This window comes from Uloborus diversus, chromosome 10 (assembly GCF_026930045.1).
Source record: "Uloborus diversus isolate 005 chromosome 10, Udiv.v.3.1, whole genome shotgun sequence".
In the NCBI taxonomy this organism is placed as follows: domain Eukaryota; kingdom Metazoa; phylum Arthropoda; class Arachnida; order Araneae; family Uloboridae; genus Uloborus; species Uloborus diversus.
Genome location: NC_072740.1, coordinates 47,197,731 through 47,218,394, shown reverse-complemented (window position 1 = coordinate 47,218,394; position 20,664 = coordinate 47,197,731). Strand labels below are relative to the sequence as shown.

The 20,664-nt window shown below is 32.4% G+C and overlaps 1 protein-coding gene across 1 annotated transcript in view; it reads left to right on the top strand.

The window, feature by feature from the left end:
- LOC129230990 (gastrin/cholecystokinin type B receptor-like) overlaps window positions 1-19,082 on the top strand; it is a 104,657-nt gene extending 85,575 nt beyond the window's left edge. The window contains exons 2-4 of the mRNA XM_054865234.1: window positions 731-907; window positions 16,198-16,661; window positions 18,996-19,082. Coding sequence (XP_054721209.1) covers window positions 731-907; window positions 16,198-16,661; window positions 18,996-19,082 — 728 coding nt within the window. The remainder of the gene's footprint in view (window positions 1-730; window positions 908-16,197; window positions 16,662-18,995) is intronic.
- The last annotated feature ends 1,582 nt before the right edge of the window (window positions 19,083-20,664 follow it).

Below are 20,664 nucleotides of genomic sequence, written 5' to 3'. Positions count from 1 at the left end.
ACTCCTACCTCCATGGCTGTTTTCTTCTTCTGCATTATTGTTAAACAACGCAATTACCCTGAGACTTTATGTAATAGATTTTGAATGTCATATACTTCACATGCTCAGACAAGCCATGGTTAAGGTGTAGTTCTGTTAAGTGCGCAGAAATCGGTCACTTCCCCCTATTCCTTTTTTCTTCTATCGAAAGTTAGCTCTTCAAACAAAATCGGTGATTTAATTAATCACTAATAAACTAAAACCGAAATTTTAAAAATGAAAATCAATAAAAAAAAATAGTTTTACGCAGTTCTTGTGCCTGGACCTTAACACGAGGTTCACCAGATTTTGAAAAGAAAGAAAATGTTTGAAAAACTTTACTTTTCAGATAACTTTATTTTAATAACCAAATGTCATTTTGCATTATAAATGTCAAGATTTTATTGAAAATCGTAGATACACATTTAAACTAATTTGAAAACGTACAATATCCAAGTAGTGAAAATAAAAAAAGTCTTTCAATTGCCAACAATACTGCTAAACTTCTATAAATTACCAAAATCATTCCTCTTTGTTCAAAATAATTGATACATTTATTGATTGCTATTTTAACATGCAACATTTTTTCCTAAAGCATCTAAAATTAAACACCACAAGCTTTAATTAAGTCATTATGTAATCAGAATCCTGCTATGTCCATAAAAAGAGTAACTTTACGCAATTTAATTAAAACATGTTTTAAATTTTTCAGGGAAATACAAATGTCGTGAAGAATGGCCAGATGCTCAATCTGAAAGAATTTTTAATATCTACTTAGATGTTGTTCTGCTCGTCATACCTCTACTGATAATGATAATTTTCTACTCCCTTATTGCTCGGAAGCTTTGCATTGGTTCGAAACTGAATTTTAACAAGGGAAAAAGAACAGGTAAAAATGTTTTGAATCTTTCGCAATAATTTTTTTTAAACAATTGATCTTGACGAGGGAGATAGTGAGAATAAATTATATTTTGGCTAGTGAAATATTTGGATTATTTAGTGCTGCCAGTATCATTAAAATAATGTGTTTTTTATGTAATGTTATTCATTTTTTTTTAAATAAAATAAAGCTAAAAAGGACTCAAGATGTCTTGTTACGCTTTTTTTTTCTTTGAAGGCTAATATATTTTTTTCTTTAAAAGCAGAAAAATTACTTTGAAATATGTGCTTCATTTTTTTCCGCTATATATATATATATATATATATATATATATATATATATATATATATATATATATATATATATATATATATATATATATATATAATATGTGTGTGTGTGTGAATTTAATTTGAAAAAAGGTCGGTTCACTGACATTATTATTACTTAAATGTTTTTGGTACTGCTGAGTAATATCTTTCCTGAAAAGGGAGTTTCCACTATTGAGTTATCCAGGTTTTAAAAATATTTGGAAAAATGAGTTTTACAAGAACTGTATATGAATGGGCCACTAGAAAATTAGCAGCAAGGGACAAGTAAAGCACGTTTAGCTTAGTTATCCAGCCGCATTTCAAATTTCAGTTCCTGCTTTGTTCAAGATTTTTACATTTGAACAAAGCGTGTGTGGTGAAAAACAGTAGGCAATCTTAGGGCACTACTTAAAAAAGTAGTGTGTGGAGGAATGGACTGGTATATGAGTATAGTTGTTGTATGCATATATGTACAGTTAGGTGGGTCGAAATAAGCCACAAAATGTTTTTTTTTTTTTTTCAAAATGAATTTTTGGATAAAGCGTTAAAAAGCTGCGTAGTGAGCTAGTTAGCACTCAGAAAAAAATTCTTGGATATTAAAAAATATCTAGCCGGCCCTATTTGACATTGAAAAACCGAAAAAAAGAAAGAAAAATGAATTTTGGGTCTTTTTTTTTTAAATAAATTCCGAATATTTTGCTGGAATGCACCGAAAATGATATAAAATGAGCCATTTCGAGCCTATAAAATGTTTTATTGAGTTTAATGAGCATTTAACCGCACCTTTCTGACATCAAAAACTGTAGGAAAATGAAAAAATATTGAATTTCTTTAAAATCCAATGTGAAAATTATTTTTCAAAATTAAATCATAGACTAATTAACTAAATAACACTGTTAATCATAGTAATTATTATCACGCAATAGTATCATACATTTTCTAAAATTACATATGGAGATAATAAAATTTTGAAAAAAAAAATCTACAAATTTGATTTATAATACCTCATGCACATAATGAATATTATTTTTTGGAATAATATTGTCCCTTGTTATAAAATGATGAAATTTCTTTCATAGCTTGAAGTTTGGCACGAATATATCCATCTCGTGCAGTTGCACCATGAACTTTTATTGCAGCTTCGGTTATTAGTTTCACAGAACGTTTCACAGCTTGCGTGTGACAGGGAACTTTCTCGAAAGTTAATTCTGTAGGCTGCTCTTTGCACATTTCTTTCAAGTCTTGGTCTTTTAGATGCATTGTAAGAGGTGGCTCTGTTACAACACAATTGCCCAATCAACTAAATCAACATAACCAACGACTTTGAGTTTAGGACGCTTAAAAAATCGTACACCATCCGAGCTCTTCGTCTTCTTATTTCTAGAGTTCAGAATGCGCCTAACAGCTAATTCCCGAATGTATTTTCTTGAGTCAAACAACATTGTCAACAGTAGCTGTTCAGGATGAGCGAAATATGCATTATTTGAGAGAACTTTGAAAATTATCTGCTTAACGCTGTCTGGAAACTGCATTGCAAGAGAAATCATTTTCCAAAAATGTTGGGCACCATACTGGCAGTTCGGTTTCATTTTTATTCCAGACCACATTGGAGCATAAAACTAGCATTGCATGCTTTACAAGCAGTGTAAGATTTCTGATGGAGTTGGAGTGCCTATATACAATCGTAACAAACGGTTTGCAGTTGTCAGCCATCGCGCATGACTGAGTTTGCCTGGGCTACTGTCAGCCACTCTAGAAGGGCCGCTACCATCTTGTACGGCACGACAGATTCGATACAAATATTGTTGTTCAGTACTTTTTTATATCTTCCATTTCCAAAGTCAGAAGATTGCAGTCAATTTTATCAAATTTGACCATCGGATTTTTTTCACAATCTCTAAGAAGTTGTCCGATAGCTCCAGAGTATGAATGTTGTCCCTTTGTGCAACCGTCCAATTCCAGAATAAGATGCCTCAGTGGCAACTCATTAGTATGCAGCAGACATATGTTCCACTGTAAAGGTCTTTTGAGATTGGTCTCGAGTAAACGAATTATTCCACCTTTCTATCCCGTATTTACATTTGTTCCGTCGCATCCAATAAACGATAAGTTAAGCAAGCTCATGTTATACTTTTTTCAAAGCCTATAATACCTTGCGAAATTTCTTTTGCACTTTCACCAGTTGTTAGTCATAAATGACCGATGTACTTACTACTTAGTTCTTCTATCAGTGCTACATGTGCTTCAGATGCTAATTTTTGATGGCCAGATGTCTTTTGAAGGGTGTCATCTTTGCGGCCGTTAACAGAATTTCGTTCTGACTGGAGCGCAGCCGGCCGGGAAACTTTTCTTTCCCCCAAGATGGACACTGGGCACAAGAGAGAACTCCTTTAATTGCTTATACTCCCAGCTGTGGGGGTTAAGAAAAGGAAGAATATTTGCGTTCAATTCATTGGTCAGTTTAAAGGACTTCAGGGGATTCACATTTTTTAATACTCAAGGGCTCTATTTGTCAAACATATATAAAATAGTTATAAAATAATCTTAGGAATAATAAAAGCAGTTGAGCGATGTTTATTAACCAGGAGAAACATTTTGAACCGAAGATTAAAAAATTAGCATCTTATATAACTATTTTTTATTTGAGTGTATGCATTTCTTAAAATTGGCGTACAAATGTCGCATAAAATTGATTGAATTTTCAATGTTTTTTCTAAGTAATGTATTGCGTAACATTTCAGTATTTACTTATTTTGAAACTACTTTAAAATAATAATAATAATAATAATATTTTTCATTTTTGCCATGTTTCAGTCTTAAAGGAGCTTAGATAAATATTCTACGGAAATGTATGAAAGTCTTTGAGGGTTTCAACTAATTCACTGACAGATACTTCTAATGTTTGCTAAAACTAGTTTTAAACTTTTATTTTTGACCCTTCCTCCTTTTTTTTTTTTTTGAAAAAAAATTCATTTTTGCCTTTTTTTTCAGTTTTTCAAGGTGAAATAGAGCAGGCTAAATATAAAAAAACAAATTTAGTGAAATTTTTTGAGGATAATAACAGGCCCATATAGGAAATTTCCGCGCTACTAAAAAACAGATTTCCACAAAAAAAGTTTTTTTGGCCCACCCTAATGTACAGGGTGGTCAAAGAATAAGTTGGCGGTTTATCCGTAGGACCCTTCGAACAAAATTTTAGACAATTTTTTGAAGGTATTTGATAGAGATTGTGATGATTTGAAACTGCGCAGTGTTCACGGTTATAGCGAACGGATTTCAAAACTTTCGAATAGAAATAAAACTTTTTTCTTACGCAAACTAATCAGCGAATTGAAAATCACAAATGGCGTTTGAACGTTTGGAATGAAGTGAAAATTGCCAGTTGGCAACTTTGAACACTCGACTGAAATAAAATTATTTCCACACTTCTTATAAAAAGATTTTGCACAAGAAGAGCATTCCACGTAATGTTCTGTGATTGTTGCTTTTTCTACTGTTTATTCCTTAGAATTATTCAAAGCTAGTAAGAGTTCTTCCATTCCCGTATTAGTATTAGTCCTTTGTAATCATCTTGTTAGCAAATTTCTTCTCACCAGCAATTTTCGTCTCCTGTCTACCGTTCCAAAGACATTTGAGGCAGTGCGAAGCAAAGGAATGTTAAGTAAAACACGTTTTAAGATAAGGTCCTAGGTAGGCTTTCGTTGAAATTTTTGTCTAAATCGTGCTGTATAGCAGCTCCTACCACAGCTACTAACACTATCTCTTGCCCCAAGACAGAAGAGAGGTTCACCTACCATTTGTACTGGTTATCTCTACATTTTTAATTTTGTCAGTTACATCCCCTTGCTTCTCACTGCCTCATGTGTTGTTTTTCGATACGATTTTCGGACAGAAGAAGAGGGTGTTTCCAATAAAAATTTTGAAATTCTCACACTATACAAGTAAGCTTGAGCAGTGAGTTGTTCAAAAGTGTCATAATCTTGAGCGCATACCTTCGAACAACTATATCTAAAATTTGGTCTGATTAGTTCAACAGATAGGCTTCTAGGGCTTCGGATGAACCAGGACGTTATGTTTGCACCACTTTGTAGAACACATTAGGAGGATGATTTCACGGATTACATTTTAATGCTGATTATTTACGCTGAGCTTGTGAAAGTGTCAGTTTCGTATGTTTTGTTAAGATTCTTTTTTTTCTTTTTTTTTTCTTTTTTAAGGTATTCACTGCGTTAAAATCGACACTTTCAATGAAATATTCGTTATTTTGTTTTATGATTCCGTTATGTAGTCTGATAGATTAGCTTTCCAAAAATGTCTTAGTTTTTACTATACAAGAACTACAACTGGAGTTATAGCTGTATTATTACAGAGTCGTACACTAAACTCCAGAGCGGAAGCTGCGTTTAAATACATTTTCTGAAGAATGATATTTTTTAAGAAAGCTTCCTACTGTAACAATGATGTCTCAAAAAGTTATTCAAGTACTGATGCGAAATTTTCTGAGATAGTTCTCTGTAATATTCTTGATGTTTTCCTCTAAAGCTAAGCTGAATTTTAAAATTAAGTAATATTTTTATGTGGATAAGTTTAAACAAAAGCATTTGTTTTCAAAAAAATACCAGTGTAGGAACTTTGTTCAGCTATATTTCAGAACTATTTTGAAAAATTAGAAATCTTTTAGAGCAAAACACACATAAGTGTCATACAAATGTATTACTACAAAGATTTATGTGTGATTAGAACGAATTTTGTCCATAGCTGTTAGCGTAAGACAGATTTTTTTTTGCTATTTTTCTTCAAATTTTTAAATTTTTTTAAAAAATAATTTTTTGAAAACTTGTTTTGAAATGGTTTTCAAAGTTTTGAAGCATATGTAGTTAAAAAATAACATTTTAAAAAATGTCCCAGTTATTTTTCAAAAAAATGTCTTCAAATGCAGTCGGATACCTTAATGAAGTTAACTTATCCCATGTTTATATTTTTTAGAACATCAGCGAATGTGATCTTAATTAGTATAGCGGTATACCCCTCGAATCTGTTGCAAATTTATTAGGTGTATACCTTCTTTTCTTACTAATTATTTTTTAGCGTTTGTTTCAAAAAAATAAAAGCACACAGTGGGCCATTACACAGGATATCAGACATTTTATCCCTAACTTGACAGCTTTATATTTTGCTTTAAAAGTCCTTCCGAAAGTGTTATTCTGTCAACAGTGGAAACTATATTCGCTGTAAAATCTAGTTCAGTACCTAGAAACAAAAATAAGCAAGTAAAAACTTTTTTAAAAAATAATTCATTGCTCTCTTAGATTAAAAAAAGAGCAAAGAAATGGCACCGCCAAAAAATAAGTGCACTAATAAAAAGCTGGTGTAAATTAACTGTTTGATTTTGCTTCGCAAAAATACTGTCTTTAAGGAAGAATAGATACAGCTGCAATAGTGCTGAATTCGGATGGGAAACATCTGCATGAGTTCAATGTTAAGAAATATTCATGTTTATTTTGTCATGTTGTAGCGATAATTTTACACGTTTTTGATCTAAAGCATAGAATTCTATACATACGGAGATTATTTTTTTTTACATTGAATTAATATTTTTAAGGACAAAATGTGTTTTTTTTTTTTTTTTTTTGAATTTAAAGTGTCTAACATGGGATATAATGACAATGAGAAATATGGCACAATGATGCTTTGGAATTTCATAAATGATATTTCACAGGAAATTTCTATCATTTAGGTTTGATAAACCCAGTGGTCGGATTTTTTTTTTTTTTAATTTTTTTATAAGGCGAACTGCAACTATTTTATAACAAATGTAGTTAACTAACACTACTATTTTTAAAACGTAGGAACTGAAAACTACTTTTGAAAAGTAGTCGCTACTTCGCTACTTCTTAAAATATAAATAAATAAAAAGCATACACATACACACCGTTTGAGGATTGAACGAAAAAAATCAAAAAGTGGTTTATATTAATAAATAGCAAGTTCCATGCGTGACTTACTCTACTAGTGAGCTAAACCTGAAAACCTTTATCTGACCATGAAAATACTATTGTGACAAAAAATTGAGTTTTTCAAGTTGTATTACCTTGTTTGCTTCTTCATTTATATATCCTAGCCATTGAAATTCACCCATTTCGTTGCATATTCTGTGTACATGGATAAAGCTCAGTTGTGACTCACACTACATGAAAAGGAAGTGATTCATTGTATTAAGAACAAAACTCTTTTTTTTTACTCTGTTGAGTACAAAAAAAAAATTTAGTTGGTTGTAACTTGTAATGATATTACTTTAATTTTATATTGCTACTAGATTAATAAAATATATAATTAGTTTATAACATGACATTTTACATGTTACTCACACAAAAATTCCCCTAAATAATTTTATTGACGATAAAAATAGATATAAAAATACATAAAAAACAAATTGTTCTTCATTTTAAGTAAATATTTAAGTGGAATCAATTATGTATATAATTCTTTTTTAAAAAAATGAATAGAAAACTAAATCCATAATTCTGTGTTATGGTGTACTTAGGCATGGAATTAGCTAAATTGGCACATTTGAACATGGGATATTACTCAGAATTATTTATTATTTCTGCCCTTTACTGAGCCAATTTGTCATTCCAAACTTTTTTTTTTTTTTCGATTTTTACGATGCAAGAAAGAATTTTAAAAGTTAAAAGAATTCAACCTTCAAATTTTTAATCCTTACCTGACAGTTAATATTTCATTCAGGAAGTGCAACTTGGCAACTTGGAAATGTAATCAGATACAATCATAATTTGATTTAAATTTTATATAGACATACATATACGTAAAATTGATTTGGATGATTAAAAACATCTTTTAAACAAAGGAGAAAAACTTTAATTTTCATTATAGGAGTTAATTTTATAGAAACTTATACTTTGTAAGAACTAAATTATTGATTTTTAATTTCAAGCTAGGGATCCGGACATGGACACCATCTCCTTTCTTATGCTACTGATAAAATAAAATAAAATCATTTTTCAATTTTACCAAATTATCTGAAAAACTTACAATATTTAATAATAGACTTTCATTTTTTAATATATCAATACTCAATCAGTAAAAAAGAAAAAATAACGAAATAGGAAAAATATCTCAAACGGTACTAGTATGTTTTATTAAATATTAATAAATGTCCGAAATATGAAATATGACTAAGAATGCTTACCTTACTTCAATGTGCAGGTTTAAACTATAGTAAACTCGCGCTACAACGTGATTCAACTTACGCGAAATGGCTTAATAGCGACCTTTCTCGAGTAATGAATTTTGGAGCTATCGCGAATTCTTCACCAAGCAACACGAAATTTTTCGGAAGGGAATCGCAAGACTTAGGTATCTTCTTTTTTGGGTACTAAACATTAGTTTCGTGAATGGACTATCCTCTTCGCATCGTTGAAAATGGAAGTTCCCCGCACTGTACTAGTCGAGTCGAAACATCGTTTAGTTAATTTACAAATCGCCACTCCGCATCTTTTTCATCCTAAATATGAAGTTGATGAAACATAATTTCACATAAGCTGGCTGTTTATCTAAAGTTTTAGAATAGAAAGGAAAATAAAACGTTTCTGACAACTAATGAAGTTTAAAGATTTTTGATATACTTGAACAACTAAAAAGTGCGTCAAATGTAATTACTGTACATATTTTGTACAGTATTGTTATAAAGCTTCATTTTATTATTGCTACATACTATATGTACCGTACTGTTTCATTTTATGCCATTCTCTCCCTTTGATTTTGTGCATCCTTACAGTATTTTTATTCAACAACAGCTTTTTTTTTAATACAGTAAAATTTCAGTTCTCTGTTTATATTCGGTAACGTTCATAAAATATCGTATAGATACCCTTTTTTTTACAACTCGAAATTTCAACGTACGTGAGGAGTATAGGAATGTATCTTTCGCGTAAGTTGAGATTCGACTGTATATGCGGAAGACATTGAAATCGAAAACTTTTTGCTTTACTGGTAAAGTTCGCATGAAACGGAAAAATGTTCGTTACCGTACATTTCCATAACACTAATATTCGTTCAAAAAATCAATAATCCAACGTCATAAAGCACAAAAATTGCAGAAAATTGCAGACACGTGTTTCGGTGTTACAAGGAACACATTTTCAATGCAAAGAGGTGTGAGCTTCTGGATGAAAAGTCATCCGAGAAAAGCAACACGGTGGAACAGGAGATAGTATAAATATCAAAAAATCGAAATTAAGCAAAACAAAAAAGATAAAATGACACCTGGAGGCAAAATTTATTATATAACTAGCCACCAGCGGCGACCAGCTGGTTCGCCTTCTTACGCCATTCGCCTTTCTATGCAAGCAGCCACCTACGGCGGCTGTTTGGCTAACTTGTCATTTACCTTTTACTTCAAGTTTGCCGCCTTCGGCGGCTGTTTAAATAAATTTGGCAGCAGTATTAATCAATCCATCTCTATCTTTTTTTGTGCCATTCACATTATTTACGCCAAGATTGCCGCCTTCGGCGGCTATCTACCTTTACGATCTATCTCTTAATTTTCTTATCCATCTCTATTTATTTTAACCTCCCCGCCCGTTTCCTAATAAAAACAAAGATCACTCAAAAAAACCGCTTTTTTTATTTAAAAAGAGCCAAAAAAAAAGTTATCTCCAAAATTCCCCGTAGTGTGCAAAAAGTAGCGTTTGACAAAGAAAAAAATTCTCGCTGTTTTTATTGAACTATATGCGCACAACTATGAAATGTAACCTAATATTGATACAGCAAAACGTCCAGCTTGGGGGGGGGGGGGAGGAATGGAAAATGAAATAAATGCAATCCCTAAATAAAACAAAAAAAGGAAAGAAAAAAAGCAAGCGCTACCGGAAAAACACGTGGTCATCACGTCATAAAATGTAGAAGTAAGCTATATAGTAAAAAAAAAAAAAAAAACATTTGTAAAAAGATTAACAATTGTTTGTGATTAAGATTCCATCGTAAATATCGAATCGAAATCCAAGTAGTGACGTCAGAAGCATAAAAGATTGAAGAACGCTTTTTTTTCGACCGATGCGTGGAAAGACATAATGTGTTCAGCATTAAAAAAATTGTAAAAAAAAAAAAAAAAAAAAACTATTACGTATTTTTAAGAACTTTTTTCTTCTGAAGAGGGCGAAATGTTTTCACTATTACCAACTTAAATTTTAGAAATGAGGCTTTGATACTTCTCGCAGGATGATATTAGAAAAAAATAAAACCCAGAAAAAAAAATGCAAATTAAAGGTTTTTTCAAAAATTTATAAAAAATACAAAAATTGCTTTATCTTCAAAATTTTTTCATTCATCATATTTAAAATTAAATTTTCAACACTATAGTACAAAAAATATTTGTGTGGTGCGTATGGTTCGAGGTCTGTGAGGTAAAAAGTACTAAAAAGTGCAAAAAAAACACATAAAACATTAAATAACTTTTTTTCTAATTAAAATATCAAAAATCGAAGCCCGAGGTGCACATCTTCGGCAAAAACTGTATCTGTATACCGAATTTCATATTTCTAGGCCTTACTGTTTTCCCAGGAAGCGCGCCACACACACACACACACACAAACATCTTATTTTATTACTAGCCGCCTTCGGCGACCAGCTGGTCCGCCTTTTTACGCAATTCGCTTTTTTTGCGCCAGGGTTTCCGCCTTCGGCGGCTGCTTAGACAATTTAGCGACGACATTAATCAATGTTTTTGTCTATATAACAATATTATCATTCGCCTTTAGCGCCAATGTTGACTTCTTCGGCGGCTGCTTAAAAAAAATTGTCGATGGTATTAATCAATCTTTTTCTCTATACATAAATATTAACATTCGCCTTTTTACGCCAAGGTTGCCGCCATCGGCTGCTGCTTAAAAAAATTTTGTGTTGAATAAAGTATTTTATAGATCTATCTCCCGTTATGTATTTTGGAATATTTTTCAGGGAGGGGGAGGGGAGGCACAAAAGGCATACTCTTCATGCAAATTTTGTCGGAAAATAACAAAAAGCATTTCCACTTTTATGTGAAAGCATTGTTTTTTTAAAGTCATGGTGTGTGTGGGGGAGGGGCTTTTGATCCCCCGTTGAAGTTCCTCTATTTCTTACTGTTCATCTACTGTATCCACCTCTATATTTGTCCACCTTTCTTTCTCTCTATCTATCTATCTATACGATCCACGCATATCTACCTCTGATAGTAATTAACAATCCTTTTTATGTAAAAAAAAAAAAAAAACATTTTTTGCCCATTTAATATCATCTCTCTATCTACCAAACATAACCACCAATCCCTACAAAAATCATGCAAAAAAAACGCAGGCTTTATTTATTTACTTAAAATTACACGCAAAAAAAGGCTCTATGTTCCCTGTAGTGTCCAAAAAGCAGCGCTTGCAAAAGCTTAAAAAAATCACCGCTTTTATTGAATTAAAATGCCCAAAAATATTTGACCAAAAATAAATATAAGAAACAGTCCAGAAAAAAAAAAAAGTTGGAAAAAATAAAGATTTGAGAAATCTCTGAACGTTAAAAAAAAAAGTGAAGAGAAAGCAAACGATTTCAGTTAGGTCACGTGATGAGGAAGTGCGGAACTCAGCCGGCAATGCTTACAGGTCGCGTCGTGTTCTGCATTTAAAAAATTGTAAAAAAAAACTTTTGCGTATTTTTAAAAACTTTTTTCTTCTGAAGGGGGCGGAATGTTTTTACTATTACCAACTAAAATTTTGGAATTGAGGGCTCAATACTTTTTGCAGGATGGGTTTCGAAAAAAGCTAAACCCAGAAAAAAATGCAAAATAAAGGTTTTTGCGAAAATTTATAAAAAATACAAAAATTGCTCTATCTTCAAAATTTTTTCATTCATCATATTTAAAATTAAATTTCCTATACTATAGCACAAAAAATATTTGTGTGGTGCGATTGGTTCGGGATCTGTGAGGTAAAAAGTACTAAAAAGTACAAAAAAAACGCATAAAACATTAAATAACTTTTTTTCTATTAAAAATATCAAAAATCGAAGCCCGAGGTGCACATCTTCAGCAAAAACTGCACCAGTATACCAAATTTCAACTTTCTAGGCCTTACCGTTTTCCCGGGATGCACGCCACACACACACACACACACACACACATACACACAAACATCTTATTTTATTATATGTATAGATATGTATAGATTCCATCAGGAAAAAACCGTTAAGTAATACATTTTCCAAGAAAACCCATAAACAATGCGAAAAGTCCAAAAATGAAACCATTCTGAATAAATTAGTAATAAATTTACCAGCGGGAAAAACTATGTATGGAAGCAATGTATAAAACGGAGAAATGTAGGGAAAAACAAAGTGAAGGATAAACATATTGGAATTAGTTAATCACAAAAACGAAATAAGAAAGCAAAAAATGAAAACAATAAAAGTAAGAAATGTACGACGTTTACATAAAAATAATAGAAAAACTAAACCAATTTTAACAAAGAAGTCCACACAGAAGAAAAATAGGGAATTGCAGTAAGATCGTTAACTAAATTAGAACGGTTCCTCAGGATGTAGAAAGATTCCCAAAAATCAAGATCTAACGAATTGGGACATTTTTGGATGATTTGATAAGAGTTAAAATCAAAAGAGTGATTCGATTCCCAACAGTGTTGGGCAATACTGGATTTATTCAGCTGTTGTTTTCTCACATAGCCTTGATGTTCTTTTAACCGAAATTTCAAAGAACGGCGGGTCTGTCCGATGTATCCGAGTCCGCAATTGCAAACAATTTTATAAATCCCACAACAATTAAGAGGATGAATAGAATCTTTAAGAGAAAAGAAAGAAAGTTTATTAATAGGAGAAAATACACTTGGAATTGGAATCGCTTCAGAATCTTAGCAACCTGAAAACTAATACCAGGGAAGAAAGGCAGAACAACTAAATTATTAGTGTTAAAAGTTCTATTAAGAACAATATTTTGAGATTTTTTGCTAAGTTTTTTATGAATGGAATCAACTAAGGTGGGCGGATAGTCTCTATCAACAGCCACATCTCTTAAATAGTTAAGTTCCGCATTAAGAAGCTCAGGTGAAGAACAAATATTCATTGCACGATAAACAAATGCGTTGAAAGCTGAATATATTAATATTGTTCTTAATGCGGAACTTAACTATTTAAGAGCTGTGGCTGTTGATAGAGACTATCCGCCCACCTTAGTTGATTCCATTCATAAAAAACTTTGCAAAAAATCTCAAAATATTGTTCTTAATAGAACTTTTAACACTAATAATTTAGTTGTACTGCCTTTCTTCCCTGGTATTAGTTTTCAGGTTGCTAAGATTCTGAAGAGATTCCAATTCCAAGTGGCATTTTCTCCTATTAATAAACTTTCTTTCTCTTCTCTTAAAGATTCTATTCATCCTCTTAATTGTTGTGGGATCTATAAAATTGTTTGCAATTGCGGACTCGGATACATCGGACAGACCCGCCGTTCTTTGAAATTTCGGTTAAAAGAACATCAAAGCTATGTGAGAAAACAACAGCTGAATAAATCCAGTATTGCCCAACACTGTTGGGAATCGAATCACTCTTTTGATTTTAACTCTTATCAAATCATCCAAAAATGTCCCAATTCGTTAGATCTTGATTTTTGGGAATTGTTCTACATCCTGAGGAACCGTTCTAATTTAGTTAACGATCTTACTGCAATTCCCTATTTTTCTTCTGTGTGGACTTCTTTGTTAAAATTGGTTTAGTTTTTCTATTATTTTTATGTAAACGTCGTACATTTCTTACTTTTATTGTTTTCATTTTTTGCTTTCTTATTTCGTTTTTGTGATTAACTAATTCCAATATGTTTATCCTTCACTTTGTTTTTTCCTACATTTCTCCATTTTATACATTGCTTCCATACATAGTTTTTCCCGCTGGTAAATTTAATACTAATTTATTCAGAATGGTTTTATTTTTGGACTTTTCGCATTGTTTATGGGTTTTCTTGGAAAATGTATTACTTAACGGTTTTTTCCTGATAGAATTATATAATAAATTTTGCCTCCAGGTGTCACTTTATCTTTTTTGTTTTGTTTAATTTCGATTTTTTGATATTTATACTATCTCCTGTTCCACCGTGTTGCTTTTCTCGGATGACTTTTCATCCAGAAGCTCACACCTCTTTGCATTGAAAAAGGTGTTCCTTGTAACACCGAAACACGTGTCTGCAATTTTCTGCAATTTTTGTGCTTGATGACGTTGGATTATTGATTTTTTGAATCTTTAGCACAAAGGTATTTATTCGTTAACTAATATTCGTTGTTAACCGGCAAAGGCAGTTCAATATCATCCTCTTCTATAACATTTACAGTAGCTTCCAAATTAGTAGGATATTGGCACAATAATATCATTGAAATCTAAAATGTTAGCCCACTAAACATTTTCTGATGCCACAAAAAAAAAAAAAAAAAAAAAAAAAAAGAGCTGATGTTGCATCACATGACTTCCTTTTACGCCAATTTAACGATAATAGTATTGGCTTTGAGTAAGGAAAGAAACATTTAAAAAAATTTTTGCCCCAAGGCGAAAAAACTTGGCGACTAAAAGCTTGGCGATATGTCGCTTTTTTTTTTTTCAAATTATAACACCATTTGCGTTTGCATTGATATTAACAATGATTTCCACCCAAAAAGGTGTAAAAAGACCCTTAAGAAAATCCGAATGCAACCAAAAAGGGAGGTGCACAACTGAATCCCACTAGGAGTCTGCGCACCAAATTTCAACTTTCTAGGACATACCGTTTTTGAGTTATGCGAGATACATACGCATATACGTGCATACGAACATACGTACATACAGACGTCACGAGAAAACTCGTCGTAATTAGTTCGGGGATCGTCAAAATGGATACTTCGGGTGTCTATACGTTCTTAGGCATATGTCCACGGGTAGTTGGGTTGAAAAAAAAACTCAACATTCATTCGGGGGCAAGCAAAATGGAAAGTAAGGCCTATTTTTGGGTCAAATTTTTTTTGAGAACACAATACTTCCTTTACGCTTTAAAAGGACGTAAAAAACACAAACGTGGTACTAAATTGGCAGTTATCGCTTATTCTTTTCTTTCTAAGCCATGCTCTAGTCAAGGCGAATATTGGGGAAATCTGAAAATTTCGACGCCAACTAAACTAATGGAGTCAGATAGAACGAACGTATGGCGTCAAAGTAATGTGTCTGAGATCAGCTTGCATTTTTCAGACTCTGGCGAATCTTATTGGTGCACGTTTTACTCGCGTAAGACTTGCACCAGTCAGATTCATTTGAAACCTCGTTTCTTTTCTTTTTGAAACTTTATTAAAAAGTAATTTACAGAAATCGCTTCAAACTTCTATTTTTGTTCTATCGAACTACTCGCTACTCTACATTTTTTTAAAGTAGTGCGCTACACTACAAACTACTAAAAAATGTAGCTAATACAGTAGCGTCGCTACTTGTAGCGCCCCAATTTCAACCACTGGAAAATCCGAAGTTGATTGCTACTCAGAATTTCATGTAACTCATGTCTGTTTGTTCTCGCATTAGAGAAAGAGCTGTCTGTATTGGAGAACCAGTTGTCTTACAATATAAATTAATCTAATTTTACACTTATCGACGTTTTCAATCACTGATAAATAAAATAAGAAATGATCAAATACTGCTTTTGAATGTTATGTCATCAGGTAAAGATCGGATCTGGATTTTGCCGCTAATCCATCCAATTATCAGATGATTTTACATCCGAAAACTCATTTTTTTGCATTGAAAAAGGAAACTTTGAAACCTCGAAGCATGTGTCTGCAGTTTTCAAAAAATTGCGTGATTTAACGTTACTATATTTTATTTCACTCTTCAACCCTTTGTTTTCTGAATTTCAATTAAAGTTTGTAACTTAATTTTTGTTTATTATATGAAACATCTTACATTAAGTATTTTTGTGCATATTTACAGATCAAAATGGGTCCAGCAATCCCGAAAGACAATACTTGAACCCTTTAAGACCATCCCCAAGCAATGGTTTGAGCTTGCGGAAAGAGATAGCTCTAAAAATTGGTGGAAGAAATAAGACAACTAAAGGCACGCCACTGCGGGGTAGCTACGAAAAAAACCAAGCTGCAAAAACAAGAGTTGTCCGTATGCTGTTTGTCGTGGTTGTAGAATTCTTCTTATGTTGGACACCACTTTACGTGGTGAACACTTGGGCTCTTTTCGATGCAAAAACAATATATTCCTCTTTAGGATACGTTGGCATATCAGTGATACATCTTCTGGCATATGTATCTTCGTGTTGCAATCCTCTGACGTATTGTTTCATGCACAAAAAGTACAGACAAGGATTTTTAGCTGTGATAGGCTGCAAGAAAAATAAAAGATGGCATTTTGGAGGACAAAACAGTGAGCGATCTGGTACAATGGTAAGCGTATTCAGCACACGTGCAGGATCAGTGCGATCTGGTAAGTTGAAAACTTTAAAAAAATCAGTTAATGTTTATTGAAATGTAAAGTTCATTTTTTAGCTTTTATTTCATTTGTAAGAGGCATACAACGGTTTATTATGTTGCTTTTTGCGTCACCCGGCGCTGCTCGGTGTGCCCAAAAAGTTAAAGCGATGCCAAGTGACACATGTTTTCAGTAACGTGTGAAAAAATGAAAATAAATTTAGGGTAAAAATTTCACTTTACAAGAATGACAACAATTCCTTTACAATCTAGTTGCAGTGATAACATTAGTCTCTAAAAATTACCCGTCGGATAAGAGCATAGGTCCCTGTAAAAGTAAAGACAACAGTTCTGAAATAAAGTCAGCGCTGCTCTCAGAAAACCCAATACCAATCAAAATGTGATCCGCACTACCCCAAAATTGTTAACACCGTTCCTTGAGGGAGAAAGGAACTGACGTGTGACGTATGCCTAAAACTTTGAGTAGCGGACCTAAAGTCCGCTACTTCAATTTTGTCAAAATCTGGTTGTAGCTTTTTACAACTCATCGTATACCATTTGCATTTATTTTTCAATAGCGATGAAAAATGTACGTACTCTTTTTTTCTTCGACAATTTGTCATTCTTCTAAAAGGGCAATGAGTTCCAAACCCAATTTTTGCTTGGCAACTTGAAATTTTGAACTCCAGCATCTCCTTGAGTTTTTGTCGCTTGTCTTTTAAAAATTTTATGTTGAAGTTATATTTCAATAGAGATTATTTCCCTAAATATCAGTGGCGGACCTAGAGTCCGCTAATTAAATTTTGTCGAAAGGTAGTCGTAGCTTCTTCGTTTGCAAGTCAAAAAGATAGATTTCTGAAAATTTTCGCTAATTTTCTCTTTTGCTTTAAATTTTTAAAGTCTTATATCTGCACTTTGAATCATTTCTTGAATATAAATGAAAGAGTATCATTTATTTTCAAGATAATGCTTTTGAATTATTATCACGGGTATCGCCGTGTCGGTACTTATTTTCTACTTTATTTGAATAGGCGTTGCACATAGATAATACTCAAAATATCAGGAGAATTTCTAGAAATGATAAAAGTGAAAAGAAACTTTTGTAAGAGCGGAATGTTAGTTTTCCTTTTCAACCATCGTACATAAATTTTTCTCTATCTCTCTCTCTTTTTACTGAGACAATTTAAAAAGCATTCAAGTTTATCCTAAACGAACGTATTTGATCTATGCTTTCCTACTTTTCTACTACTTACTTTGAGATTTTTTTAAGAAATGGAACGTTTTAGAAATATATTTGGATATAGCTTACAACTTTCTTCAATAGATGGCAGCACAAGTCATTATTGCTACCATGCTTTCAGGAAACTGAGGGAGTCTTGTCTAAAATTTATTAAAAAATTTATTTGGATAGTTATTTCTGAACTTTTATGAGTGGAAGAAAGCAATGTAAAATACTTTGTCAGTTGTAAATTTAATTAATAGAAAACAATAATAATAGTTAATAATGCAGTGCTGATTGCTGGACCTAGGAGGGGCAAGTCGGGACCCTGCATTGGGGGCCATTTCTGGGGGACGGCAATTCACCCTATTTCTGTACGATAAATAGTGATGATGATAATGATAGCAAACTTAAGAAAACATATAAAGCATTTCTTTTAGCGGTATTTGAATACTTGTATTTTTTTCATGTAATTACGTACTTCTGCATTCAAACATTTTATCCACCGCAGTTAAAAACAAATATAAAAGCTGAGAAGTTTAATAATGCGAACAGGAAACTTCAAATTTGTGATTTGAGGACACTTAAAACAGCAAAATGGATATAAATTATTTAGCTGCATAGAGTTTAAAATTGGTTTTACCTTTATAAAGTTATTATGCTGATAGGAAAATAAAATTGTAAACTATATTATATTGATTATAATGATAAAAATAATTATAAAGCTGAATTTATTGATAAATCTGAATTTGAGGATCTGCAACGTTTTCTGCGTAATGGACATTGAAAAAAAAAAGAAAGGAAGACAACGAAGATTATAATTATTTTTACTACTAGTAATCGTAATTATTCATTTTAATTCACTGCACAAAGAACAATTGCGAAAAAAAAAACTATGATTCCGTTCAGAACTTTTTAGCAGTATCAGTAGCAGATTCAATTGCAGTAAAATTCAGAAAAAGTTATGCCGCGGGAGTCGATGCTGACAGAGAACTAACATAAAATACATAAGTACTTTGCCTAAAAAATTTTAGGTAGCATTAAAAATTATAACCTTAAAAATAATGTTTTACTTATTAATATATCACTAGCGAGCTGTGCCACCTGCTCGCTTCGCTCGTCTACCTGCGATCGCCGAATGCGGTGGCTCAATGCCGCCTGTGGTGATTAGCAATTAATGATTTCAATCATTTTTCTACTGGATGTCCTGTATACTGTTTTTAACATTTATATTTCCGCCTCTTAAGGTTGAGACTAGGCGGAATTTAGGAAAGGATAAGATAGGACGGATAGCTTCCCTCCGGATGCACTCTATCCAACGGTACCAGTGTTGATCTGATAGACATTTGATAGTCAAGAGGAAATGGGGTTACAGATACACATAGACAGATGTGCACAAGTTTTAATAGTTTAATATACCGCTTATTTATTTATTTTTTTAAACCGCTAATACACCCAAACCAGTTTTTATGCGATCCTTTTTTTATGCGTTTTTTTTTTTTTTTTTTTTTTTTTGTGCGACTTTTTTGTGCGAATATTGTTTGTGCGGTATATTAAAATTTCAATCAAAAAGACTGGGATTTAATTCACGAAATTATTTTCAAAATGAGCGCGAGGTAGTATCTTCAAGTGACGATATCGTCACTTGAAGATCACCCCGATGGGAAGTCACTGTGACCACCCAAAAATTTCCTTATTCGGGAAATTTCATCCAACTACTCGGCAAAAATTATCATCACTTGGTTCATTTTGATTTCTTTAAATATTACAATTTTGTAAGTTTTTGGTTTATTTTCCACGTGAGACTTTTTGTATGCGGTTCCTATCCACCCCTTTAAAAATTTTTTAAACTATGTTGTGAAAACAACTTTTTAAAGCTACTCGTAAAGTTTCGAACAGTTTATTTTTTATGCAGTCCCTATCCACCGCATAAAAACAGGTTTGGGTGTATACTATGACAATTATATTATGAATATTATTTTATAGTATGGTAAATAATGTGACTAATATTTACCACTTACATTTTATTTTGCATGAAAGTTTTAGAATAAATACTATTAGTATGGGTAACCAAAATTTGTAAAAAATAGTCACATTTGTTTAATTTGTTCCAAATGATAGTGTTTTTTAATAAAAGGCCTTTATCCTTTGCTCGTTCACCTGCAATACAAGCTGAAAGCAGTGCTGTGTTTTCTTGATAACCATCTTGGAAGTAAGTTCCATCGTGTAACAGTGAGTTAAAAGTGTTGTAACTAGAGATGGGAACAAGGGCGCCGATATAGGGGGGTAAGTGGGGACTCAAGCCCCTCCGCCCCTTTGATATTAGAACTTTCTTGCTTTTAATACTTTTTTCTTTGCAAAACTCAAAACATTTCTTCGCCAACAATTAATGAATGAGTTATTAAAAATGTCATATTTTAATAACTCTGATCTGTACTGAAATCGGTTTTTTGGGGAAAATAACCAGCTAAATCAGGGGGAAATAATTGAGCCCCCCCCCCCCTTGAAATTGTGCATATGGGCGCCCTTGGATGGGAATGGTTTGCTCCGGGGAAGAAACCCGGAAATGTGTTAACGAAAAAAAATAGAATCAAAACTTTTTTCCCCTATTTTATTTCGAAAAATTTTATTTATATTAGAAGAAAATAAAAAAAAAAAATCTAGCATAGAATAACGTTTTAACAATTCAGTGTTTTTTCTCTTCATTTTTTTTCTGTTCAATATTTTACAAGAAAAAAATAACGTTCATAACGCAAACCC